General features: G+C 37.1%; 2 protein-coding genes across 6 annotated transcripts in view; one reads left to right on the top strand and one right to left on the bottom strand.

The window, feature by feature from the left end:
* Positions 1-6429, top strand: part of LAMA2 (laminin subunit alpha 2) — a 645363-nt gene extending 638934 nt beyond the window's left edge. For both annotated transcript variants that reach the window (XM_059177585.1, XM_059177583.1), the window contains one exon: positions 6065-6429. In XM_059177585.1, coding sequence (XP_059033568.1) covers positions 6065-6222 — 158 coding nt within the window. In that variant the 3' untranslated portion in view covers positions 6223-6429. The remainder of the gene's footprint in view (positions 1-6064) is intronic.
* Positions 1-25144, bottom strand: part of ARHGAP18 (Rho GTPase activating protein 18) — a 295486-nt gene that overhangs the window by 27199 nt on the left and 243143 nt on the right. For 2 of the 4 annotated variants that reach the window (XR_009354647.1, XR_009354650.1), the window contains exons 15-16: positions 19109-19224; positions 11605-17538 (exon numbers count right to left, since the gene is read on the bottom strand). The exons of 1 other annotated variant lie outside the window; for it this stretch is intronic. The gene's annotated coding sequence lies outside the window, so the exon portion shown is untranslated. The remainder of the gene's footprint in view (positions 1-11604; positions 17539-19108; positions 19225-25144) is intronic. One more of the 4 variants, XR_009354648.1, reaches the window with a different exon arrangement.

Below are 25144 nucleotides of genomic sequence, written 5' to 3'. Positions count from 1 at the left end.
AATACATAATTCTACAGGTCTCCAGATTTCAGAACACATAACTACAGAAATGCTATAGGTTTAACTGTGAGCAAAGCTAAGAACAAAATCACTAACTTTACCTAAAATGTCCAGCTAACAGCTGACTTTAAAACATTCCCTTAAAAATTTTCAGGGAAGATGGCAGAAAGGACTCTAAGCTCACCTTGTCCCACAGACACACTCGATAACATACACATCAGTGTAAATAACCCAGAAAATGAACTGAAGACAGGAAGAAAAAACTCCATAACTAAGTGTAGAGAAGAGGCCACACTGAAGACATAGGAAGGGCACAACCCTAGTGAGGAGCTGGGTTTGCCATTGGCAGAAGGGAGAGAGGGAGCTGCAGGTGTGGAGAAAGGAGAGAGGAGACTATCACACTGGAGAGTCTGCACAGGGAAGACAAATCCTTATAATACCTGGCTTTGAAAATCAGAGAGGCCAAATTTTGTCACTTCTTAACAACCACCAGTAGGATGTAAAGCCTGGAATGTTAAAAATCAGCAGACCTGACTCTGAGAGAGCCAGAAGGATGGTAAGAAGTCCCCACCCATAAAGAGAGAGCACAAGAAAGAGCCTGTGGGGAGAAAAAAAAAAAAAAAAACCAGCAAGGGCGCCTGGGTGGCTCAGTGGTTTAAGCCTCTGCCTTCAGCTCAGGTCATGATCTCAGGGTCCTGGGATCGAGTTCAGCATCGGGCTCTCTGCTCAGCGGGGAGCCTGCTTCCCCCTCTCTCTCTGCCTGCCTCTCTGCCTGCTTGTGATCTCTCTCTGTCTATCAAATAAATAAATTAAAATCTTAAAAAAAAAAAAAAAAAAAAAGCAAAGAAACAGCAATTTAAAACACACCTGGGACATAGAAGAGGGAGTTATTTACTGTTCCAGAGAGACAGAGATTGCTGGGAGACTATTCCAGGAACAAAGAAGCCAACGGATGCCGTTTCCCTCCCCTGCCTCCCACCACAAACACACAGCCATCAGCAGGAACCAGGGCAGACCCAACATTCATTACCTAACTTGCTTACACTAAGCCCCAAACACTCCAGCCTGGCCTGTTTCAGTCTTGGCTCTGTGACCTCCCTACCTCCAAAGACCAGCACAAACATTGCCAACACTGCATTTCCCAACCTCATGCTTTGCAGGGCCTCCATGCCAGCAGCAGTGGCCAGTCACAGAGGGCATATGTGGCATGTTAAAACTGTGCACCCCTGCTTACCTGCATTTGGCAGATTGGCCTGGTCACAGCCACAGAGGCACATTCCCTCTGTCAGGTGACCAGCTCTGCCTTGTTAAAAGGGCATACTCACCCACTACTTTTGAGAGCAAGAGACTTAGCTGACTTTCCTAACACAGAGATACAGAGAGTTAGACAAAATAAGGAGACAGAGGGAAATGTCCAAATGAAAGAATAGGACAAAATTACAGCAAGAGACCTAAGTGAAATATAGATAATATGCCTGATAGAGAATTTACAGTAATGATCATAAATGTACTCACTGGACTTGAGAGAACAGTGGAGAACATCAATGAGACTCTTAACAAAGATTTTTTTAAAAAGAACCAATCAGACATGAAGAACACAATAATTGAAATTAAAAGTACCCTAGATGTAATAAATAGCAGATTAGCAGAAGCGGAAGAACACATCTGCAAACTGGAGGACCGAGTAATGGAAAGTAATCAACCTAAGCAGGTGAGAGAAAAAGAAATTATGCAAAATGAGAATAGACTTAGAGAACTCAGTGACTCCATCAAGAGTAAGGACATTTGCATTATAAGGCTCTCAGAAGAAGAACAGAGATAACAGGGGGCAGAACACTTATTTGATGAAATAATAGTTGAAAACTTTCCAAACCTGGGGAAAGAAACAGAAATTCAGACCAGGAAGTACAAAGATCCTCAACAAAATCAACCCAACGGGTCCACATCAAAACACATAGTGATAAAAAGAGAAATTTAAAAGAAGCATGAGAAAAGAAAATAGTTATATACAAAAGGAAATCCCATAAGGCTATCAGATTTTTCAGCAGGAACTTTGCAAGCCAGAAGGCAGTGAATAATATATTCAAAGTGCTAAAAGGAAAGAAATCTGCATCGAAGAATTTTCTATCCAGTAAGGCTATTATTCAGAATAGGAGAGAGTTTCCCAGACAAACACAGGTTAAAGGAGTTCCTGACCACAAAATCAGCCTCCAAGAAATGTTAAATGGGACTCTGAGTGGAAGGGAAAGACCATAAATAAGAGTAAGAAAAGTAGGAAGTACAAAGCAGTAAAAATATGTGTATCTGTAAAAATCAGTCAAGGGACTCACAAAATAAAAAGATGTGAAGTATGACACCATATGCCTAAAATGTAGGGAGGAGAGGAATAAAAAATGGGTTTAAACTTAAGTGACTATCAATTTAATATAGATTGCCATATGCAGATGTTATGTACAAGCCTATGGTAATCAAATAAAATACCAGTAATAGATATGCAAAACAAAAAAAGAAAGGAATCCAAGTATATCACTAAAGAAAGCCACCTTATGATGAGAAAAGAGAACAGAAAGAAATGAACAGAGATCTGTAAAAACAAATAACAAAATAGCAATAAATACATACCTATTAGATAATAATTACTTTGAATGTGAATGGACTAAATGCTCCAATCAAAAGACATTGGGTAATAGGATGGATTAAAAAAAAAAAAAAAAGATAAAAAAAACAATATTTATATGCTGTCTATAAGAAATTCATCTGAAATCTAGGGACACCTGCAGATCAAAAGTAAGGGGATGGAGAAACATTTTTCATGCAAACGGATGTGAAAAGAAAGCTAGGGTCGCAATACTTCTATCAGACAAAATAGACTTTAAAACAAAGACTGTAAAAAGAGACAAAGAAGGGCGCTATATGATACTAAAGGGACAATCCAAAAATAAGGTACAACAATAGTAAATATTTATACACCCAAATACATTAAAAATTAATAACAAATATAAAGGAAATAATATTAATGCAGTAACAGTGGGGCGCACTTTAACATTCCACTTACATCAATGGACAGGTTGTCTAAGTAGAAAATCAACAAGGAAAAAGTGGCTTTGAATGACATAGGGGACCTGGTGGATTTAACAGATATAATCAGAACATCCCATCCCAGAACAGTAGGATACGCATTCTTTACAAGTGCACATAGAACATTCTCTAGAATAGATCACATATTAGGCCACAAAACAAGTCTCAACAAATTTAGAAAGATCCCAGTCATATCATGCATCTTTTCTGACCAAAATGCACTGAAACTAGAAATCAACCACAAGAAAAAGTCTGAGAAGACCACAAATACATGGAGGTTAAATAGCGTGCTATTAAACAATTAATAGATCAACCAAGAAATTAAACAAGAAATAAAAAAAATACATGGAGACAAGTGAAAATGAAAACACAATTGTCCAGAATCTTTGGGATACGGATACAATCTCTGGGATACAATGGTCCTAAAAAGGAAGTATATAGCAATATAGTCCTGTCTCAAGAATCAAGAAAAATCTCAAATAAACAACATAACCTTAAACGTAAAGGAACTTGAAAAAGAACAACAAACCCAAAACCAGCAGAAGAAGTGATAAAGATTATCATAGAAATAAATGAAACAGAAACTTAAAAATATATATATATATATATAACAGATCAATGAAACCAAAGCTGGTTCTTTGAAAATTAATAAACCATCAGATTTTTAAAGAAGACTCAAAATCAGAAATGATGTTTATACCACAGAGATACCAAGGATTCTAAGAGAATATTATGAAAAACTATATCCCAACAATTGGACAACCTAGAGGAAATGGATAAATTCCTAGAAACATAGAACCTCCCAAAACCGAGTCAGGAAGAAATAGAAAATTTGAACAGACCAATTACTAGGAATAAAATTGAATGAGTAACCAAAACACTCCCAACAAACAGAAGTCCAGGACCAGATAGCTTCACAAGTGAATTCTACCAAACATTTAAACATTTAAAGAGTTAATGCCTACTCTCCTCAAACTATTCCAAAAAACAAAAAACAAAAAAACTATTCCAAAAAAAAGAAGAGGAAGAAAAACTTCCAAATTCATGCTATGAGGCCAGAATTACCAAAACCAGAATAAGACTCTACCAAAAAAGAGAACTGCAGGCCAGTATTGCTGATGAAAATAGATGAAAAAATCTTCAGCAAAATACTAGGCATCTGAATGCAACAATACATTTTTTTAAAAATCACCTCTATAGAGTTTATTCCTGGGATGCAATTTTGACGTAATAACCACAAGTCAACTGGTATAACACATTACATCAACAAGAGAAAGGATAAAAACTGTAGAATCATTTCAATAGGTGCAGAAAAAACATTTGACAAAGTACAACATCCATGTATGATAAAAATCCTCAACAAATAGGTTTAACCGCAACATAATAAAGGCCATATGTAAAAACCCCACAGCTAACATCATGCTCAATGGTGAAAAACTGAGAGCTTTCCACTAAGGTAAAAAACAAGACAAGAATGTCCACTCTCATCACTTTTATTCAACATGGTACTAAAAGTCCTAGCCATAGCAATCAGGTAAGATAAAAGGAATGAAAGCAATCCAAATTGATAAGGAAAAAGTAAAATTTTCACTATCTGCAGATGACATGATACCTATATATAGAAAACCATAAACTCTGCCAAAAAACTACTAGAATGGATAAGGAATTCAGTAAGGTCACAATACAAAATCAATGTACAGAAATCCATTGCATTTCTGTACGCTAATAATGAAGTGGCCAAAAGAGAAAACGAGAAAACAACCCCATTTATAGTTGCACAAAAAATCAAATACCTAGGAATAAATTTAACCAATGAGGTGAAAGACCTATATTCTGAAAACTACAAAACATTAAGAAATTGAAAATGACATAAACAGATGTAAAGATATCCCATGCTCATAAATTGGAAACACAAATATTGTTAAAACCTCCATAATACCCAAAGCAATCTTCTGATTTAATGCAATCCCCATCAAAATGCCAACTGCATTTTTCACAGAACTCATACAATCCTTCAAATTTATATAAAACCACAAAAGATTCCAAATAGTGAAAGCAATCTTGAAAAAGAAACACAAAGCTGGAGGTATCACAATTTCAGATTTCAAGTCATATTACAAAGTTACAGTAATCCAAACAACATGATACTGGCACAAAAATAGACCCACTGATCAAAGGAATAGAATAGAAAGCTTAGAAATAAACCCACCTTTTTATGGTCAATTAATATTTAACAAAGGAGGCCAGAACATGTAATAGGTATGTGTGTATATACATATTACATATATATTACATATATATCATATACACTGGAATATTACTCAGCCATTAAAAAAGAACGAAATCCTGCCATTTGCAGCAACATGGATAGATCTAGATAGTATAATGCTAAATAAGCCAACCAGAGAAAGAGGACCATATAATTCCACTCATATGTAGAATTTAAGAAACAAAACAAATGCACAAAAGAAGGGAAAAAAGATAAGTCAAAAAGCAAAAACGCAGATTCTTAAATATAGAGAACAAACAGATGGTTATCAGAGAGGAGGTGGTGGGGGGATGGGCAAAATAGATGAACAGGATTAAGGGTACACTTATCTCGATGAGCACCAAGTTGTATATGGGATTCTTGAATCACTAGGTTGTACACCTGGAAACAATGCAACACTATATGTTTACACTAGAGATTAAAAATTTTGTAAATTTTTAAATTTTTAAAAAATTCCGTTAACAAAGAGGCGCCTGAGTGGCTCAGTCTTTAAGGGTCTCCTTCTACTAAGGTCATGATCCCAGGGTCCTGGGATGGAGGCCCACATAGGGCTTGGTGCTTGGAGGGAAGCCTGTTTCTCCTTCTACCCCTCTCCCTCCTCATGTTCCCTCTCCCACTGTGTCTCTCTCTGTCAAATAAAAAAATAAAATCTTTTAAAAATTACCTTTAACATAGAAGCTACAATTTAAAACTGAGCCCATTTCTCATTTTTTTCAGATGGCCTCAACCAGTTCGGTCTGACAACCAGTGTTAGGTTTCGAGGTTGCATCCGATCTCTGAGGCTCACCAAAGGCACGGGCAAGCCACTGGAGGTCAATTTTGCCAAGGCCCTGGAGCTGTGGGGTGTTCAACCTGTATCATGCCCGGTCAACTAGACAAATAGGTTTAAGTCCAAGAAAGGTCCTTCAAGTATATCAAGTAAAACAAATGTATCTTACCTATATCTGCTATTAAAACTAATTTGTGCATGTGTATTGAATTCTTTCTGTACTCAGATGGTGCTAATTCAGATCCCAGACTGAATTTAAATTCAAGTTTCCTCAAGCCCATAAATATTAAACCGATTGTTTCACTCTAAATAATTGCTTGTTGTGTGTGATTTTAGAAATGAAAGACAAATTAATGAATTTGCAGCATGACTTGGAATCATCTCAAGAAGAGCTCAGATGTTATTTGTGAAGGCAACTTTTTTGTTTATTTTTACTAACTCCTATTAATACATCTACCATCCTTTTTCATGTACGTCAGTCTTGGCTTTCTGTTCAGGCCACTAAAAACAATAGTAGATTTGGCATGTTTGATTGGGAGGAAATCAGCTCTTTTACTCCCTATGTTTGAGAAGGCATTAGCAAATCATTTCCCTGAGGCAAGTTCATTAACAGGAGTTTAACTAGCCAGATGAGTGAATACTTTTTTATGCCGAGCATATATTTAGAGAGTATAGATCAGATTCAGGCCAGAGAGCTTAATTACTTGATTTTCTTGTTTGATAATGATTTATAGGCTTTGGGGAGACCCCAGAACCAAGTTCCAGAATGATAATTAAGCACACATTTGATACTACAGTGTTGACACTCTGGGCTCTTCTAGTTTGCGGTGAATATCACAATATACATAATCACAGAGGAATAATACTGATATGCATTTTTACCTACCAGGAAACAATAAACCGAAAATGTAATAGCAATACCTCCCTGAGTCTTTTTGAGTTATAATATAACCTGACAAATTCATTTCCATAAAAATGTCTTTTTTGTTCTTCTTTGATCCACTGTTTAAATCATCTTCAAAAAGGTCTATGAGAAGACCACTCTAGATTTTATTCATCAGCTTAAGAAGGAAGTGTTTCATTTGCCCCCTTCAGTAGAAATAGTTGGAGTCTAACAATGCCAATCCTTTAAAGGAACAGTTCACATGGTAGCTTCAGCAGAAGAATAATAATCGTTTCTGACAGTGCTATCTATGAGGCAAAAGAAGGTGTTGTTTCTAACGGAGGAGATATCTAACACACTCTTAGCATTTCATCATTGACCAGTTGCTTGTTACCGTTTGCCTACACAGCCTCATTCTAGAGCAAGTGATTCTCAACCATGGCTCCATTTTGGAATTACCTGGGAAGCTTGATTTGATCTAGGATGTAGCCTGGGCATGAGGATTTTTAAAAGTCTTCCCAGGCAATCCTAAAGTGCCATCAGGAATGAGAACCACTGTTCTAAAGAGGAAAATTATCCACTATGCCTCAAGTTGTAAAGTCATCTGAGAAGCCATTATTGACTGGTTTGGCCATTTTTTTCACACACAAAAATAATATTGAATCAAGTTAATGCCTTTTGAGCCATCTTTAAACAATAAAACTCTTTGAAAACCAAGGTGTTTTGAAACTGAAGGTGTTACTTCTGCACTGAACATTGATAAGATTTGGGCTTATCTGGAAAATAAGTGGATAAAAAGAAATAAAGATGCTAAGTTCCTAAATTAAAAGTTAATGCCTTTCTTTCCTGGAGCCTGAACAGAAAGAAATATAACAAATTTGAAATAAAGGTACCTAATTTATACTCCTGTGAGAGTCAAGCTCTGCTAAAGTCAATTTGTATATGAATACCTTAGAATGGTAGAGTCCACGGGGCGCCTGGGTGGCACAGTTGGTGGGATGACCAACTCTTGGTTTCAGCTCAAGTAGTGGTCTCAGGATCTTGGAATTGGGGTCTATGTCAAGCTTTGCACTCAGCATTGATTCTGCTGGGGTTCTTTCTCCCTCTTCCCCTTCCCCTATCCCCTGCACGCTCCTATGCACTTACACTTTCTTTAAAAAAAAAAAAAAATGGTGGAGTTGGAAGCGCCCTTTGAAATCAATAAATACAGTGATTCTTAACTTTGCTAGACATTGAAATTGCCTTGGGTACATAAGAAAAGAATCAAATCTGGATATCACTCCAGACCTTAAATCTCTGGATAAGGCCCTGGTACTGGCATTTTTCTAAACATCTCTAGCTGATTCCAATGTGTGAGCAAGGCTGAGAACTCGGGTTTCTACTGCCTCCATATTTTATGGGGAGGGACTGGAGGAAACCTACGGAGAACTGATGGTGTACTCAAAGTCCCACATTAGTTAAGTATGCCAAAACAGTCCTAAGAAAGCTAATCTGGACCCAAGCAGAATTTATGGAATCAGGTTTTGGCTATATGTGTCCCATACGAAATCCCTATTCCAAAATGGATCATGAATTTGTATGGACAAAGTTTATCCAAATTCTGCGATGAGAAATAAGGAAATTTTAGGAACAGGAAAAATTTCTCTAACATATTTTAAATAAATTTTCTACCTCAATAATCAGATTCTTAGCCCAAAACAAAATGTTTCTTTCACCCAATCTTATCCCCTCAATAATTTCCTCACCTCCTTCTACCCACAGCAATCATGAAGAGAGCAGAATACTTTTCATTTATTTTTCAAACACCCACTCCTACCAGGTTGCCAGCCTTCTTCTTTAAGAAGGTGCTTTGCACTTCAAAAGAAAAACATTTAGGAGGGGAGTTTTATTGAGGTTACCATGGTGAACACGGCTGACAAAGGAAAATAAGGAACTGAGCAGATTTCAGCCCCAAAGCACTAGAACACTGCCAGACACTTAAAGCTTCAATTAGTGGTTTTAAAAAATCATAACTATTTTCTCCTTCTTTGATTTAGCCTATTATCTCTAACTATAGAACTCTCCTAGATTTTCTGCTTAACAACTTAAGAATGGAAAATCTCAATTTTATGTTAATTATTTGCTGAAATATTTGGGAATGAACTGGTATCTACAATTATTATGGAAACAAAGCAATAATTTTCACAAGTGCTGAAGATAGTCTTTCACTACCACTTGCAAAAGATACGACTTCTTCTTGATGCAACTTTATCTCTGTTTTTCAATGTCTTCTAACCTTTGTTGAATCAAGAAAGGTACAAACTTAATGTACTGTCCTCATTTGCTTGACCGAGATTAGTGCATCTTCAGATCCAGCAGGTACCTGCAGGGAAAGAATGCCTCAGGCCGGGCCTGGAATTCTCTTATTTTGGAATCTTGATAATGCACGTTAGTTAGTGCATTTGTGCCAGATACCCAAGTGAGCAGGAAATTTGTGTCCATTGTCAAAATGAGAGCGTTGTGACACAGTGAACTGTGGTCCCCCTTCTCCAAACTCATTTGTTGAAGTTCTAGCCCACAGTACCTGAAAATGTGACTGTATTTGCAGGTGGGGCTTGAAAGGGGTCATTAAGGTACAATGAAGTCATGTGGGTGGGCCCTGCTCCAACATGACAGATGTCCTTATAAGAAGGGAAGAGATATGGGGTGCCTGGGTGGCTCAGTGGGTTAAAGCCTCTGCCTTTGGCTCAGGTCATGATCTCAGGATCCTGGGATCAAGCCTCGAGTCAAGCTCTCTGCTCTGCAGGGAGCCTGCTTCCTCCCTACTCTCTCTCTCTGCCTGCCTCTCTGCCTACTTGTGATCTCTCTCTCTCTCTCCTTCTCTGTGTCAAATAAATAAAATCTTAAAAAAAAAAAAAAAGAAGAAGAAGAAGAAGAAGATGAAGAAGGGAAGAGACACAGGGAAAAGACCATGTGAAAACCCAGAGAGAAGATGGCCCTCTAAGCCCAGAATAGAGGCCTCTAGAAGAAACCAACCCTGCCAACATCTTGAACTCAGATATCTAGCCTCTAGAATTATGAGAAAATAAATGTCTGTTATTGAAGCTCCCTATTTTGTGGTACTTCCCTATGGCAGTCCCAGCAAACTAACACAGAGCTTTTCTGCATACATACATACATACATACAGCATCAGAATATTCTGTTTCCTTCAGAATGACCTGTACATCAGAGAAACCAATTATTTTGAAGAGTGACCATTATCACTTACGTAAATGAAAAGAAAAAAAATTGAGATTAAAAAAAAATAAAAGTCATAACATACTTAAACAGAGGAAGTTGTTGTTATATGTGCCTAGGGATATTAGGAATAGCTACATAGTAATTATAAATCAAAGAAATAATGTTCTTCTCAATAATACCACTTATTGAACTTTTCAGCAGAATGGATTCTCTGGAGAGCTTTTCTGGTTTGTATATTCAAGTTTATAGAGAACTACTAATTTACCCTTGGACAAATCAAAGCCCTGCTTTATTTCAGAAAGTTGTCTCTCTGGAGTTCAGCCCCCTGCAGGGACATAGCTAATAATATAAAAGGTGGTAGAAGTGGAGGTGGTGAGAAGTAATTAGATTCTGATATATTTTGAAGATGGATTAGTGTTTCCTGCAGGATTGTCTATGGAGTATGAGATAATAAAGTATGGATAAGTTCTGATCATCCGAAAGAATAAAGTAGCCATTATTCAGAGATGGGGGCTGTAGTTGAAGTGGACTTTTTACAGAAAGGAACACCAGGTGATCAGTTTTAGATATATTAATTTTAAACTATCCACTAGGTATCTTAAGGACATTGTACCATAGGCAGTTGGATAATGAGTCTGGAGTTCAGAAAACAGGTCTGAACTGTAGATAGAACATGGGAGTCATCAGAATATTGATGTTATTTGTAGCCACATGACTGAATGAGATCACCAAGGGAGTGAGTGTAGACAGATGACTATAGACACGCCAAAATTATGTGTATTAAGAGTATGGGTATCATAAAAATTACTCAGAACTTAAAACTAGGAAAAAGAAAGTATTGTTCTTTCAGTGCATTACTGGGCTTGACTTTCTATTGACTGGACTATTTTACAACTCTGTCTGGTTAAAGGTATCCTATAGGTTTTTGTCTCAAAGAAATGTAAATAAATTGTCTGGTTGAAGGTAACAATTTTTTTCTAACTGAATAATCTTATCCTAATATCCCTTTATGTGTGTGCGTGTATGTATAAATTCTCAAATGTGCTTTAGACGTGTTCATCATCTTATTTCTTCCCTCATTGAGTTAAATAAAATCTTTGACATGTGTTCACATTATATTTGCCTGAGAGTCATAAATATTTAACCTTTTGAAAATTTTACTTCAGCAGGGCAGAAGGGGAGGAGGAGGAACCAGCTGAATATGTCCTGCTTAAATCAAAACCAAAAATCAAGTCACACAATTTGTTCACTTGAAAGTGAATTTTCTCAATTCCCTAACCCTATGTTTTCATTGCTACATTTCTTGGGAAGTAATTACTTTAGATACTTAAATAATATTAAGAGAGGAAAAAAAAGCTTAAGAAAAGAAATACAGGGGTACCTACATGGCTCAGTTGGTTAAGCATCTGCCTGCAGCTCTGATCTCAGGGTCCAGGGATCGAGCCCTACCTCAGGCTCCCTGCTTCTGCTTCTCCCCTTGCATTTCCTCTGGCTCTCTGGCTCTTTGGCTGTCTGGCGCTCCCGCTCGCTCTCTCTCTCTCTCTCTCTCTCTGTCAAATAAATAAATAAAATTAAAAGAAAAAAACAGTTAACATCTTCTTATTTCACTTTTTATTGATAATTTCTCTCTCCTGCTAGTTCAGCCTCTGATTTTTACACACACACACACACACACACACACACACACACACACACATCCAGTCTTACCTATTTAATAATGTTGGAGCCAGGAACAGATTCTTTGTGGCCAGATACACTATTGACTTTAAAATTCCTTTATAGAGGCTCTCTGCTCAGCAGCAAGCCTGCTTCCTCCCTCTCACTCTGCCTGCCTCTCTACCTCCTTGTGATCTCTCTCTGTCAAATAAATAAATAAAATCTTAAAAAAAAATAAAATTCTTTTCTAGAAGTATGGCCTAAACTTTTGATTCTCAAACTCTTGTATATAACACCTAATCATAAAAACATGCATATAATCTTTTAATCATTTTGTTACTTTTGAACTACATAAGATAAATCAAACACTTAAATTAGATCAGTACATTAAAATCCCTTTAGACAATTATACAATATTTTCTAATAAAGCCTGTTATCTTACCTATAATAGAAATCAAACTGACCGGTAAAAATCACAAAAGAAGTATTGGAATAGACTGACTGAATTTGAAGAGTATGTTTTGAATTAACTGACTTAAGCTATGCACCAACCCCAGAATTCATCAAAGGTACTCTAATAGGCACTTTAGAGAAATGGGCAAATCAGCTCTAAAACTAAAATATCAGGGAGGCCTGGGTGCCTCAGTTGGTTGAGTGCCCAAATCTAGATTTCAGCTCATGTCATGATCTCAGGGTCCTGGGATCGAGACCTATGTTGGGTTCTTTGCTCAGTGGGGCATCTGCTTGAGATTCTCTCCCTCTCCCTCTGCCTCTGCCCGTTCACCACTCTCATGCTAACAAGCAGGGGGAACAGGAAAGGGAGAAGCAGACTCTGTGCTAAGCAGAGAGCCCAATGTGGAACTCAATCCCAGGACCACAGGATCATGACCTGAGCTGTAAGCAGATGCTTGACCGACTGAATCACCCAGGTACCCCCCAAATAAATAAAACTTTTTTAAAAAAAAAACAAAATATCAGGGCACCTGGGTGGCTCAGAGGGTTAAGACCTCTGCTTTCAGCTCAGGTCATGATACCAGGGTCCTGGGATCGAGCCCCAGGTCAGGCTCTCTGCTTGGCAGGGAGCCTGCTTCCTCCTCTTTCTCTGCCTGCCTCTCTGCCTGCTTGTGATCTCTCTCTGTCAAATAAATAAATAAAATTTATAAAAAAAAAACAAAAAACAAAAAACTGAAATATCAACATTAAATACTGCTGACTGTAGACGGAGTAAGACATGCCACATATACAAAACAGGATGAATAAGAAAAACACATAATATCAAGTATGAGCCCCAAATCAAAACTGACCAAACGATGCTACAAATTTCAGGTGACAGTATTTCATCGAGATGTATTTTGCATTAAAAACTCTATAGAGTATTTTCAGGGTTAAAACTGTCAGGATTTATTTAATTAAATAAATGATGGTCATGAGTCTTCTAAGAGGTATCAAATAAACCCAGCCAGCCTTTCTATATTAAACAGATGGAGATGGAAGAAGAGAAGGAGAGAAAAGAGAAGGACTGAGACTTTTCTCATTTTGAAGGCAATGCCCACTTTAAATATATAGTAAAAGTAAATTTATTGGTAAATTCCTTTTGTTGGATTGTAATATACAGAATTCATATTAATATATTTTTTAATTTTTTATTTTTTATAAACATATATTTTTATCCCCAGGGGTACAGGTCTGTGAATCACCAGGTTTACACACTTCACAGCACTCACCAAAGCACATACCCTCCCCAATGTCCATAATCCCACCCCCCTTCTCCCAAACCCCCTCCCCCCAGCAACCCTCAGTTTGTTTTGTGAGATTAAGAGTCACTTATGATTTGTCTCCCTCCCAATCCCATCTTGTTTCATTTATTCTTCTCCTACCCACTTAAGCCCCCATGTTGCATCACCACTTCCTCATATCAGGGAGATCATATGATAGTTGTCTTTCTCTGCTTGACTTATTTCACTAAGCATGATACGCTCTAGTTCCATCCATGTTGTCGCAAATGGCAAGATTTCATTTCTTTTGATGGCTGCATAGTATTCCATTGTGTATATATACCACATCTTCTTGATCCATTCATCTGTTGATGGACATCTAGGTTCTTTCCATAGTTTGGCTATTGTGGACATTGCTGCTATAAACATTCGGGTGCATGTGCCCCTTTGGATCACTACGTTTGTATCTTTAGGGTAAACACCCAATAGTGCAATTGCTGGGTCGAATACCCAAAGGGATATTGAAAAAGAAAGCCAACATTGGTGGCATCACAATTCCGGACTTCAAGCTCTATATTAATATTTTGATTAAAATTTCAGCAGTGTTATGGCATCATAAATGGATCAAAGCCATATGCTCTAATGTTTGCGATTTTTATATTTTTGTAGTATAAAACATCAATTGGTTCATTTTAACATTTTCATTATTTATTTCTCAATTACAATTAAAAAAAGTTTTCAACTACTACATGCAGTCACTTCTTAAAAGTTGAAAAATATTATTACTGCACATAATTTAGTGCTGGTAAGTAAATAGTGAATTAGACAAAATTTAACAATTTATTTTTTCTTACAAATTGGTTTCTAATTTATTAGAGATAATTATGATATACCATATATAATTTTTTATCAGATAACATAAATTAAGAATCTGATGAGGAAAATTTGCACAAATTAATTTCATTACAGTCACAACATCAAGGTGCCCAGCATCTCATAATGGGTAGTAAATCTACTGAATAACTGAAAACTTAAAGTAGGTATTATCAGAAACAATAATGTGAGGATAAGGGGCACCTGGGTGGCTCAGTGGGTTAAGCTGCTGCCTTTGGCTCAGGTCATGATCTCAGGGTCCTGGGATCGAGTCCTGCATCAAGCTTTCTGCTCAGCAGGGAGCCTGCTTCCCTCTCTCTCTCTCTCTCTCTGCCTGCCTCTCTGCTACTTGTGATCTCTCTCTGTAAAATAAATAAATAAAATCTTTAAAAAAAATAATGTGAGGATAAAAGAAAGGGGATTAATACGGAATTTGTTTCAAGGAGATTAAAATAACAAATTTATTAAAAATTATGTAATAATCTGGGGTGCCTGGGTGGCTCAGTGGGTTAAAGCCTCTGCCTTCGGCTCAGGTCATGATCCCAGGGTGCTGGGATCAAGGCCCACATCGGGCTCTCTGCTCAGCAGGGAGCCTGCTTCCTCCTCTCTCTGCCTGCCTCTCTGCCTACTTGTGATCTCTTTCTGTTAAATAAATAAATAAAATCTTTAAAAAAATTATGTAATAATCTAAATAATATTGGTTTAAACCAATGTAATGTATATAATTACACTGAATTCCTAAACCATGCCAGAATATTATATTTAAAAGTATAAGATAATAAATAGCTTCACAAATGTGATTGTTCTGACTCTACTAGGTACCAATGGGTTCAAGTGTGTCCAGAAGCTCATCTCTGAAAAGGTACAGTAATGATAAAGAAGAGTCATAGGAGAACAAAGCTCTTGAATAAATATCTGAACAAAATCACAACAGGAACCAGAGATATCAGGATCCAGATATTAAAATCAAAGGAGCCTCTTTAAATTAAACATTGTCAAAATCCCTTTTCCTTAGAAGACTATGGAGAATAGACACCTATAAAATAAAAAGACAAAGAACTATTTGTTTAAATCAACCTTTCAACTGAGAATAAATTGTTCCCATGCTCATGGATTGGAAGAAGTAATATTGTTAAAATGTCTGTTCTAGCCAAAGCAAATTATAGATTTAAAGCAATCCCTATGAAGTTATCAATAGCATTTTTCATAGAAATAGAACAAACAGTCCTAAAATTTACTGTATGGAATCACAAAAAAAGCCCAAATAGCCAAAGTTATCTTGAGAAAGAACAAAGCTGGAAGCTCTCAGATTTCAAGATACACTATAAAGCTATAGTATTCAAAACAGCGTGGTACCAACACAAAAATAGATCAATGGAATACAACAGAAAACCCAGAAATAAACCCACTCTTACATGGTCAATTAATCTATGACAAAGAAGGTAAGAATATACAATGGGGATAAGATAATTTCTTAATAAGTGGTGCTGGGAAAACTGGATGGCTACATGGAAAAGAATGAAACTGGACAGCTTACACAATACAAAAATAAAAGTAAGTCCTGAGATCATAAAACTCCTAGAAGAAAACATAGGCAGTAATTTCTTTGACACCAGGAACAATTTTCTAGTTGTTTCCTCAGGCAAGGGAAATAAAAGAAAAAACTACTGGGACTACACCAAAATAAAAGCTTTTGCACATCAAGGAAAAAAAAAGTCAACCTACTGAATCAGAGAAAATATTTGCAAATGACATATCAGCAAAGGGTTACTATCTTAGATATATTAAGAACTTCTACAACTTGACACCAAATAAAAACCCAAATAACCCAATTAAAAAATGGTCAGAGGACCTGAATAGACACTCTTCCAAAAGAACCATACAAATGGCCAACAGACAAATGGGAACATTCTCAGCACCACTAATCACCAGGGAAATACAAATTAAAATCATAGTGAGATACCACATTATACCCATCAGAATAGCTATAATCAAAAAGACAAGAAGTAACAAATATTGGTGAGAATGTGGAGAAAAAGGAACCCTTGTGCACTATTGGTGAGAATGTAAATTTGTACAGCCACTATGGAAATTAGTATGGAGGTTCCTTAAGAAATTAAAAATAGGGGCGCCTGGGTGGCTCAGTGGGTTAAAGCCTCTGCCTTCGGCTCAGGTCATGATCTCAGGGTCCTGGGATCAAGGTCCCTGCTGAGCAGAGAGCCTGCTTCCTCCTCTCTCTGCCTGCCTCTCTGCCTACTTGTGATCTCTGTCCATCAAATAAATAAATAAAAATCTTAAAAAAAAAAAAAGAAATTAAAAATAGAACTATCACATGATCCAGTAATTCCACTACTGCGTATTTACCCAAAGAAAAAAGAAAGAACTAATTAGAAAAGATATATGTACTTCTATGTTCACTGCAACATTTTTATAATAACCAAGATACCGAAACAGCCCAAGCGGCCATTGATAGAAGAATGGATAAAGAAGTTACGGCATATATATATATACAATGGGATATTACTCAGCCATTAAAAAGAATGAGATCTTGCCATCTGTGACAATATGGGTGGACCTAAAGGGTATTATGTTAACTGAAATAAATACAAAGCAGAAACAGATCCAAATACAGAGAACAAATTACTGGTTGTCAGGGGTTGGAGGGGTGGGAAGAGAGTGGGAGATGCAGGTTTCCAGTTATGGAATGACTAAGTCATAGGGATAAAAGGCACAGCAGAGAGAATATAGTCAATGGTATTGTAAGAGCATTGTATGGTGACAGATGATGGTAGCTACAGTTGTGGTGAGCGTAACACAGAGTTGTCCATTCACTATGTTGTGCACCTGAAACTAATGTAACGTTATGTCTTAACTATACTTTTATAAAAAAAGAAATGTTAGGGGCACCTGGGTGGCTCAGTCAATTAAGTATCTGTCTTCAGCTCAGATCATGATCCTGGGGTCCTGATATCAAGCCCCGTATTGGGATCCCTGCTCAGCGGGGAGTCTGCTTCTCCCTCTCCCTCTGCTGCCTCCCCTGCATGCACTTTCTCTCTCCAACAAATAAATAAAAATCTGAAAAAAAATTTTTTTAAATAAATAAGAAAATTTTTAAAAAAGAGTAAGTTATTTCTTAGCATCCATTTCACACACTTTTGGTCCAATTATTATAAATGTACCACACAACAAACTAATGAAAGTTTATGCAACAACTGTAAAAACTCATACATAACAAAATATTGGGGAAAATAATATTCTATTTTGTGTAGGTTTTTAAAGTCATTCCAAAGGTAAAAGGAAAGTACATTTATTGAACTTATGGAGCTGTAAAAGACATGTATTCCAGATTTATTCCCCTTGATTTTGAAAAGAAGTCCCTACATTTTGGGGGGGCCTATCCCTTCCACTACCTCTGCATCAGAAACGGGTGCCAACAATTTCATCAGGAAATCCTATCTCATCCTCTGACCTACAGTGACTGGCATACTAAGGGATCCAATTAGAACCGGTGAGTTTTCTGTGAGGCTTCTGTGAAAAGATATACCCCTCTTCCAAGTTAATGCATAGTGTGCATAAGGACGTGACAGCTGGGATGGTTGCGTCCAATTTGCTACTAAGTGGAGAGCACCCACATCTGCCAAGGGACGTCAGGATGGAACCCCAGGATGAAGCTGGTATTGCAAAAGGCAGAGTAGATGGGGTCCCTGGGTGGCTCTGTGGGTTAAAGCCTCTGTCTTCAGCTCAGGTCATGATCCTAGAGTTCTGGGATTGAGCCCCACATCAGGCTCTCTGCTCAGCAGGGAGCCTGCTTCCTCCTTTTTCTCTCTCGGCCTGCCTCTCTGCCTACTTGTGATCTCTCTCTGTCAAATAAATAAAATCTTTAAAAAAAAAAAAAAGGCAGAGTAGAGAAATCATGTCTTCGGTGAGTTAACTTCAGCTGAAGACTGTCACACTCTGGCCTATTCAGTTACGTACACTAGGATAATTTATTATTATTATTATTGTTAAAGCCAATATTAGAGTTTTTCTCTCACTTGGAACATTCAAGTCTTACTGACAGACATGCTAACTATATGCTACCCTATATATACATTCTCCAAGTTAATCCTCTCAACAGCTTTTCTGGCATCACTGTTATCATCCCCATTTTAGATATGAAATAACAGAGGCTTTAAACAATTAAGGGACTTGTCCAAAGTCACCCAGGCAGGAAGTCTGGAACCATGAATTTTAAACTGAAAACATTCACATAAGGCTCAATACTTTCTGAAAGGAAAGTCTTAGATTATTATTTTTCTTATATTATTATTTATTATATTTATTATATTATTATTATTTATTACTTATATTATATAACATATTATTTTTAATAAGTGGAATTTGAAGATTAAGTTTAAGAAGTAGTTATTGTGAGCCCAGTGCTGTTCTCTTTGAGAGGAGAGGTAAAGCTATCATTCCTGAATTTCTTCCCACAAATATTTTAAAATCCTAGAATATATAGTCACTATTGAGATGAGAAACATATATCTTTTCCAACTTTCTCAAGTATATTAAGACTGTCGAGCCAGCCAAATCAGAACAAGGGTATTTATTACCACAGTATCAGGGTTTTTCATGGAACGTAAGGAAAGAACAAAAGCCTGACCTCATAAGGACGTGTGATCAAGGACAGATAACCATCGGGTTCTACCCCAGCTCTTTCACCTGCATCTGTTTCCCATCATGTTGCTGCTCCAGTCTCCTCTCTCCAGATGGAATCCTCTGTTAGGACGGCATGTAAATAGACAACTTCCAATTACAAAGTTATTTTCAAGGAACCCACAGAGAAGGACTAGCTGTTCTCCATCCAAATGTTAAATTCTTAAAAAGAAAGTATGATGGGCTGGTCAGGAATAAAGTGTTGACCTCTTGTGATCAAATCAATATGACTATGGAAAGGATTGGTTAGTACAAACATATCTGTGTAGTAACAATACTCCTTAGTGGTCCAGAGGTAGGAGCAATTATGGAGCAAAGGATTACACCAGAAACCCCAAAATCTGTTCCACTATAGCACAGAAGCAAGACAAAACCAGAAAAAGTCAGTGCTAAATTTGGGGTACACAGAATTTCAGGAGAGAAGGGACCTTGTGGGGTTATCAAGAGAGACTTTGAGTCCCTGGCAGGACTTTAAGATTCTAATTCTCATCCCATTTCTGATCATCAACTATGATTCCACACCCAGTTTGTGTGTAAGGATTTTTTCTACATCAGCTAATAATTCTCAGAGACCATCTGGTTCTCCTATGATTTTATGCAATTTTGACTTTGTCTACCTGGAGATAGCATCAGATCCCACAGGCTAAGGGCTCAGTCCTTAGACAACAAACTGTCCCTCCAACTTTAGGTGCCAATCATAAGTACAGGATGTCACCTGTGCTTCTGACCAACTGGCTATAGATCAGAGGTTCCAATGACCCTCTCCTTAGGTTTTGTTAACATGTTTGAGTCACTCAGAGAACTTAGGAATATTTTGCTTACTAGATTACTTTTTTATTATGAGAAGATGTAACTCAAGAATATCCAGATGGAAGCGATACATGGGACAAGGTATGGGGTAAGGTTGTGGAGGCTTTACGTCTTCTCTAAATGGGCCACTCTCCACCAATCTCCAAGTAATTGCCAACCTGGAAGCTCTCTGAACATGACATTACATAGGCATGTATGATTAATCATCAGTCATCCGTGACTGATTCACCATCCAGCCCCCACTCCTTTCTGGAAGTCCAGGGGTGGGGATGGGTGGGGTTGGGGGACTGAAACTTCCAATCTTCTAAGCACAAGCTTTGCTTTGGTCTCTTGGCAAGCAACCCCTCATTAGGTTACCTAAACGCTTTGAAAAGTCACCTAATTAACATAATAAAGGACACCTTTCCTGTACCTATCACTTGGGAAATTCCAATGGTTTCAGAAGTTCGGTGCCAGAAATCAGAGGAACACCAAATGTATATTTCTTCTTATAAATCACAATATCACAGATTTGAACTTGGCCATGAGGGATTTGGGATGGAGAAGGAAAAGTAATACTAATAAGGAAACCCGAAACCTATATCACATTTTAATAAAATATTTATCAACAGAAGCTACATTGAAAAGAAATAAATTGTCATGTTGAAACTAGAGATTCTCTGATATTCCCAAAGAGATTTTTAAGAATTATGTGATGTTTCTTAGACTCTTTCCAGAAGGACAGCTGATAAATGAATTTCTAAAGTAGGTACCGGTTTTGAAATGAAAGTTTTATCACTGCAACTAAAAAATACTTAGTCATTGATTAAATGATAATGAGTTTTTTAAATCCTTGTTCTTTCTTCCCCTGCTTCTAAACAACCTCATCTGCTTGATAAATCAATCTAAATTGCTCCATAATTTAAAGGCCTAGTGTCTACTCAAAACGTTTGCTTTCTGTGTTTATTGTAGCCCACATAGTGCAAATATGAAAAAAAATCTAATTTTCTTAATGGAAGGGCTATAATTGACTCACCTAATGTATTTCTGAAAGATTAATAAAGGTACTTTTCCTCATGGCAATAACCACAGACCTTAAATAAAAATGTTTCTCAAGAGCAAATAGTAATCCCAGTGACCTCTTTCTCATTATCTGCAAGCCCTTTATAAACTCACACAAGACACTGGATGCACAGTCATCTCTATTGAACTAAACTAGATTGTTTTCCCTCTCAAATGAAATAAAAGTTGTAAAACTTATATAATGACTTTTATTTATTCTCTCTAAACCCAATATCTCAGAAGTGAGAATTTTCAAATCCTAAAGTGAGATACTAATATTCATAGCATATTAAGTTATAAAATACCTTTTATTTTTAACTGTCTTTTCCCATTTTCTCTGCCTTACTACGCTCACTCCCCTCAAAAAAAAAAAAAAAAAAAAGAATCAAAGCTTAATAAATGTCAGATTAAGATCAATAGACATGGCTACTAAAAATAAGAAAAAGAAACAAATGAACAACAACAAAATGGACAAAAAGCAGACTCATAAAGGACAACAAACTAATGGTTACCAGTTGGGAGATGGGGGGAATGGGTAAAATAGGTGAAGAGCACACTTTAAGTGATGAGCACTCAGTAATGTAAAAAACTGTCGAATCACTATGTTATACGCCTGAAACTAATGTATGTTGTATGTTAATTAGACTGGAACTAAATAAAAGAAAAGTTTATTATTATTCCTCTTTCATCTAACACCGAATACTGCATCTTATATGTAATCCATTGGCTAGGTGCTGGAGACATGCGGAACAAGACAAGGGGAGTCCTTTATCTCTTCCATTCTTGTGGGAGAGAGAGGTAAGTAGGGCAGTAAAATAAATAAATAAACAAACCTTGCAATAAGTGCTGAAAAGGAAACAAGAAACTAAACCAGAGAGAAACAATGGGAAGCAACTTTAGAATAAGTATTCAGGGAAGGCTCTTTTGAGCAGGTGATCCTTATGCTAATATTTAAAAATGTGAAGAGAGAATTATGTAAACTGCATATGCAAATGTGTGAGGAGGCAGAGCATCATGTTGGAAGGCAGTCCAAGCAGAAGGACTAGAAAGTGCAAAGATCCTGAGGTAGCTCAGATATCTTCTAGGGCTGGGAAGCAAATCAGTATGGCGAGAAGATAGCAAGCCAGTAGAATGATAGCATGAACTGAGTTCTGACAGTGACAGAGCCACATCAAGCAGGGTGTTATAGGCCACAGTTATGAATTTGGATACTGGTTTAGGAATGATGCAAAGTCACTGAGGACATTAAACATAGGGTCTGATTCTATTTCCGCTGCTGCTCTCTGGAGATACGATTAGAGGGGCCCTGGAGTAGACAAAAGAGGATCTTGCAGTAATTCTGACAAAAAGGCAATGGTGGTTTGAAGTAAAGTTTGTTTATAGAAACAGAGAAGAGGATATATTCCAGAAAGTTCTGAAGAAGCAGTTGGTCTTACAGATAGACTGGGTACATGGAAGGTGTCTGAGGGAGTAGGGAGGGAGGGAGTATCTAAAAACAACTTTTAGGTTTCTGATTTGAATGATCATGTAGACAACCAGCTGTCATTTCCTAGAATGAGGAAGACTAGGGAGGGTAACAATTAGATTGCTGTTGGCTAAAGAAAACCCAGTAATTTGCTTTAAATCTTATGAAAATATGTTATCTGATATAACCAAGAAGTAAGCTGGGCAGGATCCAGATGGTGTCCTTTAAAGCTCCAAGTTTACTTCTCCGCGGTCCTCTTAGCTCTCTCCTGTTCCTTACATAGGATCTATACTCAGCCACAAAATCTGTAGCAGTTTTAGGCATCAGCATTTAGAGAGATGGGAGTGGCCATCTCAATCATTGTCTCCTTCCTAGCAGTGAAGAAAGATTTTTCTGGGAGATTTACATTAGTCCCTACGCAGGTGTTATCTGCAGAATACGACCACCTGAACCCAGCTGTATGCAAGGAGAAAGTGATCTCCGTATCATTTTGTATTGATCAGGATATTTCCCTGAGATTGAGGACAGAATCCGTCTCCAAATTAAGTGAGGAAGGTGCAAATAATAAAATAAAATCAGAACCTAGTAATTTACCTAAATGTGTTGCAAATGTATGTTCACCCAAAACCTACCTAAGAATGTTTATACCAGCTTTATTCATAATTGTCAAAAATTAGAAGTAATCAAGGTATCTTTCGATGAACCAAAAAACTGTGGCATAGCCATATAATGAAATACTATTTGTCAAGGAAGGAAATGGGATCTCAAGCTATGGAAAGACAGGAAGGAATGTAAATGGTTAACATTTCTTAGTGAAAGAAGCCAGATCCTAACTATGTGACATTCTGGAAAAGGTAAAACTATATAGACATTAAATAGATCGGTGGTTCTATTTTTAGCTTTTTGAGGAACCTCCATATTGTCTTCCATAGTGGCTGCACCAGTCTGCATTCCCACCAACAGTGCAAGAGCCTTCCCTTTTCCCCACACCCTTGTCAACACCTGTTGCTTCTTGTGTTGTTGATTTCTGCCATTCTGTCAGGTATGTGGTGATATGTCATAGTATTTTTGATTCGTATTTCCCTGATGATCAGTGATGTTGAGCATCTTCTCACGTGTCTGTTGGCTATCAGTATGCCTTCTTTGGAAAAATGTCTATTTGTGTCTTCTGCCCATTTTTTAATTGGGTTATTTTTTGTTGAGGTGTTGAGTTTTGTAAACTTTTTATTTATTTTGGATACTAACTCTTTATTGGATACATCATTTGCAAATATCTTTTCCCATTCTGTAGACTGCCTTTTAGTTTTATTGATTGTTTCCTTCACTACACAGAAACTTTTTATTTTGATGAAGTCTCAATAGTTTATTTTTGCTTTTGTTTCCCTTGCCAGATGAGACCTATCTAAAGATTGCTATGGCCAATTTCAACAAGATTACTACCTGGGTTCTATTTTAGTATTTTTATGGTTTAAGGTCTCCCATTTAAGCCTTTAATCTATTTTGAATTTATTTTTGTGTATGGTATAATAAAGTGGTCCAGTTTTGTGGAGTTTTTTTGTTTGTTTTTTGTTTATTTATTTATTTATTTTGCCTGTTGCTGTCCAGTTTTCCCAACACCATTTATCAAAGAGACTGTCTTTTCCCCACTGGATATACTCTCTTGCTTTGTCAAAGCAACACACACACACACACACACACACAGGAATAAAATAGAATGAAATCTTGTCATTTGTAATGACATGGATGGAGCTAAATGAAATAAGTTAGTCAGGGGAAGACAGACACCATATGATTTCACTCATATGTGGAATTTAAGAAACAAAGCAAAGGAGCAAAAGGAAAAAAGAGAGAAAGAGAGAGAGGCAAACCAAGAAACACACTCTTAACTATAGAGAACAAACTAGTGGTTACCAGAGGGGAGGTGGGGAAGGATGGGTTAAATAGGTGCTGGGGATTAAGGGACAAAACAAGCTGTGATGAGCACTGGGTGTTGTATGGAAGTGTCAAAGCACTATATCATTCACCTGAAATGAATATTACACTATATATTAACTAAAGAATTTAAATAAAAACTTTAAAAAAAAACCTCAGTGGTTGCCAGGGAGTCAGGGAGGGAGAGATGAATAGGTGGCATGCTAGGGATTTTTAGTGCAGTAAATCTATCATTTGATACCATAATGGTGGATACATGACATTATCCATTGGCTAGAGCCAACCATGTACTGCACAAATGCAAACAGTAATGCACACTATGGACTTCCATTAATAATAACTTATCACTTTTGGTCCAATTATTATAAATGTACCACACAAGATCTTAATTGTAGGGAAATACTGTGGGTAAGTGGGGGGTCAAAGGAGGACTGTATGGAAACTCTCTGTGCCTGCTTAGTCTTTCACAAAACCTTAAATTACTTGAAAAATCATCTAGTGAAGTAAAATAAAATCAGAGTTTTGCCAGCAACACATATAAGATGAGCAGAGTTGCACAGGTGGCTAATAGTGTCTATAATGGAGGAGGGAAAGAACTCCTGTTTGTTTTCATACATATTGAATTTGAGATGGGAAGCATCACATGAATATGTTAAGTAGACAGTTGGATGTGTGAATCTGACAATAAAAGGAGAGATCTGGGTGAGATATGATGAACCTGGGAGGCAAGGACTC

Source organism: Mustela lutreola, chromosome 6 (assembly GCF_030435805.1).
Source record: "Mustela lutreola isolate mMusLut2 chromosome 6, mMusLut2.pri, whole genome shotgun sequence".
Lineage (NCBI taxonomy): Eukaryota > Metazoa > Chordata > Mammalia > Carnivora > Mustelidae > Mustela > Mustela lutreola.
The sequence above is the reverse complement of the archived record's forward strand: the minus strand, read 5'-3'. Positions and strand labels throughout refer to the sequence as shown.